The following is a 6,000-nucleotide window of genomic DNA, read 5'->3' on the forward strand; positions in this document are numbered from 1 at the left end:
AACAAGGCTCTTAAATTATTTAATATGGCTCTTTACTTTTCTTTTGAAAACTCTATTATTTATATATATATATATATATATATATATATATATATATATATATATATATATATATATATATATATGTATATATATATATATATATATATATATATATATATATATATATATATATATATATATATACATATATATATATATATATATATCTAAGAAATTCTAGTTACTACTATTAAGAGTCTTTTTAGTTCGCCACCAGGAACTTTTTATATTGCAATGTGACAGTGGAGCTTTCCTTTATTTGGATTTAACAAGGTTTTCAAATTATTTCTTGCAGATTGTGAGATGATCTGCCATTTTTGGGCATTCCCAGTAGCAATATGGATATCTTTTGCCAAATTATCTTTATGCTCACCAATTGGAGATTATATTGCTGTTCAAGAAGGTATTTAGATTTTATGTTATAATGTATTTTAAAAAGTAAATCAGGACCATTACTTCATTTCGTAACGAAGCTTATACAAGGGTTTGGAGCCTATGCAACAAACTTAATTGTTCAAATTCTTTTGGCTGAGTCAGGGATTTTTCTTCTGTATAAATTAGTTTGATTTGTCAAATAAAACAAGGATTGAGATAATTTTGAGCTAATTTGTAGCCAAAGATAGCTTTCAGGCCAAAACATTATAAGCCTTTTCTCTCCAGGATAGGTTGGACTCCAGGTCGGGAGTTTTCTTTACAAAACTGTCAAAATAGTGTATATTAGGTTATTTGACTTCAGAAATCACTGAGGTATTTTGTGGTTTTATTTTCCCTTACCGTTATCATAATTATGTTTGACAGCATAGATTCTGCTGAGATGAGCACTGATGTGGAACCAGGCGAAAGTTACCAATTGCATCTTATTTACTCTAGATGTTTTCTTAAATTGAATACTAGAGAAACCAGAGGCAAACTATTTTACTTTCAAGATAAAGGAGCGTAAAAAAAGAAAAAAAAAGTCAACTTTGACTTGCAATAAGATAAAGGTAGCTAAAGCATTGATAATTTAAATGATAACTGATATTTTAAAATTTACAAAATTTATAAAACATTTTATAGGCAATATTTTTTACTAACGACATAGGCGCTACACAATGTGTTATTAATAAATCAGTCTTATAGATATTAAGCTTTGCTAATATATTAGTTTAAAATTGCAGAAGTTTAAGAATAGATTAACAATTCAATCTGTTACAAAGTACAATACCCTTCCTAAAGATAAAATAGAAATACAAACTTCATGACATAGCTAACAAAAAAAAAAAAACGTTAAAATACCAGAAACCTTACTTTCCTTACCAGAAACTGATGAGAAACCTTAATTGACACCATTTTTCTCTTTACGGTAGAGACTCGAAATTAAAGGTAGGTTTTATTGCAAATGGTACCAGGCACTAAAATGTCAACAGTTTCTTATTTTACACTGAAAAACAAAAAAAAGCTGATTTAAGTAAAAAGCCGATGATAGATCTGAATGATAAAACTTACGAAAAAAAAGAGTTTAGTTTGAAGATATGAGTGCTTTTTATGCTGAATATGGTACTGATATTTGATATCAAAACGGTTTTACTGATTTTCATAAACAGTTATTTACGCTCAGCTATTTGTCTAGAATGACATTTATGCTGTGTGTGTTAATTTTGATTTGAAGTCGTGGAGACTTGATAATAGCTTTTTTTTTTCTATGTTAGAGGAGCCACTTGACACCCTTGCTGAAAAAGGCAGAGAATTCAGTACAGCCTTGCAGAAGTTCAACTTGGAAAAAAACCTTCTAATCTCCAACACGGGCAAAGTCTCAAGCCTCACTCGCATTTACAACTATCTTAAAACTTACATTTCTATTGGTTAAACAACAACAAAGGAATAAAAGAAAAGAAAATTGTACAAAATCATAACCACCAGAATTTGAAGGGCGTAGTTTACCTATTAGAGTTATCATTTCCTCGAAGCTAAGAAATTATCATTCACAATTATCTTTATATGGTCTATCATTTAGTTAAACAGGCCTGCTGTTAGAGGTAGATTTAAAGAGCGGGGTTGAAATTTTAAAAAAACAAATACTATTACCTTACAGTTTACGCAACATTCGTTAATAAAATAGGCTCAAATAAACTGTTTTATGATTTTTTCCCTCTTAGAATATTGAAAAACTATTGCTTTACTGAAAAATTATCTTGCATGATTTTTTTTTCGAGGATTAAAATATTATAGTGAAATTTTTTGCTTTAATGTAAGGTGAAAGACTATCTAGAGCCTTATAAATTAGTCTTCTATTTTCAGCTTGCTACTTCAGGACTTTCTGTTCCTATTACTATCATGTTCCAAGGGTTTTGCGTTTTTAGTGAAGCGCTAGTTTTCCACAATCCTACAAATGTAGGAAAACATCACGGGTCAGTTGATTTTAATCTGTTTTGTAGATATACGTTGCATATAATTCGAAGCGATAGTTTTTTGTTTTTAGGTCTCAGCTTTGCTACTTGCTTCCATTAGAAAAATCTTGTTTCAATTTTAAATTAATTTTGTCCGTTTTTAGGCTTTATAAACTTTCAAAATACACATTATAAAAATATTTGTCTAACTTAGGTGAAGAAACTCAGAAAGGCAACATGAGTTTTGTTGAAATAGGGTATTCAATACAGATTTTATTTCGTACCTCTCTTAAACTTTCCCTAATAAAACCGACAGTTTTATTCCACATAAAGAGTGCTAAGGGTATATTGTCCTCAGCATTTTTGAGGATCTGCAGATGAAAAATTCCATCGTTTATCAGATATGTTCTTGTAGGAAACATATAGAGATTTTAGCAAAATGAAAGGCACTACAAATTTTAAATGGGTAGCGAATATAATTTACGAAAATCCATGTTATCATTATTGCAGTTTTTCTGCTGCAATGCTGTGAAAAGTTTTGAATCTCTCATAAAAGTTTTACTTAATACATTTTTGGATTTCTGTTTTTTGGTTACTAGGACTTTGACATTTTATGAGAATTAATCATTAAAATCATATTGTTAAGCAAAATACAAGGATGCATCAAGAATATTTGTCAAATTAAGGGGGGAAGTGCCCCCCTCTGTACCCCAATGAATAGCCACTGACAGACCGATTTACGGTCGCCCTGACGCGGTTGGGGGAGTAAAGCCCTAAATGCAGGAACTATGCTTGGCTGAAAATTTCAACATAAGTGCTATCAATGTAAAAAAGTTATTTTTCTTGTTTTTCAAGGGCAGAGACAGTGATTTTCCTGTATAGAATCTAGGAATTTTTCAAAATCTTCTTGCATACAATGTTGTATTTTTTTCAAAATCTTCTTGAAGAATACTTTTATAATGAAGATTACTGAAATAATAGTTACCATTCTTGAATCAGTTTCACATGGAAATTCATTCTCACAAGAAAGCATTGCTAAAACCATGAAAACCACTTGTCTACCATGAGTGAGTCAGTTGTTCACTAAACCAAGCCTCCTAAAATCAGTTTAAAAAAAGCAAGGTAAGCACCAATACATTACAACCCTCCCTATTATTATTTCTTCGATTCTTTCTCTCTCCCTCTTCTTCTTGTCTTCCAAACTTGTGGGCTCCCACCGCTGCTGGACATGGGTATCTTCTCGGCTGAACAGGAACTATCATATGACGCAGCTCCATGAGGGGATTTCCGGTTTCCTCAAGTCATCGAATTCTTTTATTTAACTGCAATTAAGAAACAAAGTTCTGGCCTTTAGAACAGCAGCATACGTCCTAAGTGTGTGACTACAGTAGCCTCCTAACCTCTGATGGGAGAAGTAGCTCGAAATCTGGATGAAAAATGAAATTTGCCCTGGCAAATTTTGATTGATTTTAGTAATTGATGGTTGCCATTACTAAAATTAGTAATGGTAACCATCGATGGGCTCCCACTCCCAGGGAACACAAATAGGGAGAGCTTAAAAATACCAACTGCAGTTGAAAATGGGTTAAAGGATCACATGATACTGATTTGCAGAAAACAGGTAAGGGGGAAGACAGAGAAGCAGAAGGCTTGACAGTTGACACCATCTATACAACCAAAGACTTATGAACATAAATTAAAACTCACTAACACAAAACACATACTACTTTTTCAAAATATGAATAATAGCATTCATAACCACTATCGATAATCCCAATATTAGCTTTTCGTATCATCATATTCATCACCTACCCATTATAACCTTGATATTCAATCGACATTTCTTTTGGCTTTACTTAGTCGAGTTTTCAAATAGAATCAATATCCTGCTCTTGGACGTATATTATCTATCATGCCAGACGTCGATTATCTGTTTTCATAACAATCAACCGTATTAAGGGCTGTAAAATTACTACAATTTAAAGATTTCATCCAGATAGGTAATAATTTAGTTTCATAACCACATTAAACATTGTCAAAAATTATGCTGGTGATAATTCACAGGAAATACAAATAATAAAGAGCTCATTCTCAAAAGTGAGGACGACACAGCCCCTCAGCATCCAGTCTGCGCCATCAGTTACAAGAAGAAAGAGTAAAGCAAACTCAGGGTTTTAGAGTGTCCACCCACTATGAAGGGCGTTTTTAATTTGTAAAACGCTTTCTGCTCTCTTTCTTCTTTACTCACAGGCCCCGGGACTCTTGTTTTGATAATCTTGATAGAGGGTTTGCCATTGTCATTAATTTTGGATGAGCCACTGATAGAATCCTCCTAACCATTGGATTGACTTTTTTGTATTTGGGGCAGCCGCATTTTGGATTTCTTGCGTCTTTTCTGACATTGGGACTATCCTGCTCTTTCCAATTTGATGGTTTATGGTAAAAAAAAAAATTCTTGGAGGTCAGTCACTACCCTAATGTATTTTTTAAACCTTTGTGACGCAGTTCTATAACTCAGGAAGCAAAGGGTGCGTAAATCCACCTGGACACCACTTAGAATTTAGTTTAAACCCAGTTGAAAACACTGATGGAATTAAGTCTGTTTAATGTCCATGTTGAAGTGTCTTAACACTCTGCTAAGCACCCAAAAGGTTGGTAAGAAACCAGACTTAGTGCCCCTGCCAGAGAAAAGGACGGAGACTGCAACTGGCACAACTGGGTGGACGTTGAACTTAGAGAACAATATTCCTCCGTACCTTCTATATAGAAAGTCTAGCATTCTTCTTGCAGGATTGTACCAAACCACAAAGGTAAATTCCCCTCAAGATAATCATTGCTGTATTTTCACAGTTTCTGTTCTTTACCCGTTGGAAAACTAGTAAGATATATTTACCGAAATTTAATGGGCGAATTTTCAGTGGGCTACAATAGCTATAAGAGAACTAATTGAACAATGAGTAACCATTAAAAAAGTACAAAAAGACTTTAGACCCTTTAGACGATTCTCCTAGTAAGTACTTAAAAAATGTGATCTACTATAGTGGCATGATTTGTTCAATCACGGGTACCAGTAAAAAATAGATTTAGATAAAGAATACATATCAACTATTGTGAAGCTGGAATATTATTAAGACGATTTCTAATATGAACTAGATAATATCCCTAATTTAAAATACGATGTCGTGTGGATACATTAAATAGACTAGATTCATCAGTTTGCTTCTAATAACCCAAAGACTATAAGTTTTGACCTCTTCTTGTAGAAGGAATTTATTTCGTTGATTAGTGATATCCAATCTTAATTTGTTGCAAATGTTACAAATGTCATAACTATTTTTATAGTCTATAATAATGACCTTTTCCAAAAGGACCTTTCCAAAGTACCCCAGCGATCAACGGGGAAAATTAAGGTGAAAAACGCTCTTTTCTTCCCAACCACCTGGGAAAAACCTCTAATCACTAAATAAACCTCGCAGACTTTAAATCTACTGGATGCATTGAAACCACATAATTTATTGCAAAGAGTGGTTATTAGCCTATTTTCTTCAGTCTATACGCAAAAAACCTCTTCCTCTAAAAAAAAACTTACATG

General features: G+C 32.8%; 1 protein-coding gene across 5 annotated transcripts in view; it reads left to right on the forward strand.

Annotated features, from left to right (window-relative positions):
- The window catches only part of LOC136035406 (serine protease filzig-like), a 71,490-nt gene that overhangs the window by 41,508 nt on the left and 23,982 nt on the right, over nucleotides 1-6,000 (forward strand). For all 5 annotated transcript variants that reach the window (XM_065717191.1, XM_065717194.1, XM_065717195.1 and 2 more), the window contains one exon: nucleotides 338-445. In XM_065717191.1, the coding sequence (XP_065573263.1) occupies nucleotides 346-445 (100 nt within the window). In that variant the 5' untranslated portion in view covers nucleotides 338-345. The remainder of the gene's footprint in view (nucleotides 1-337; nucleotides 446-6,000) is intronic.

Source organism: Artemia franciscana, chromosome 14 (assembly GCF_032884065.1).
Source record: "Artemia franciscana chromosome 14, ASM3288406v1, whole genome shotgun sequence".
NCBI classification, from domain to species: domain Eukaryota; kingdom Metazoa; phylum Arthropoda; class Branchiopoda; order Anostraca; family Artemiidae; genus Artemia; species Artemia franciscana.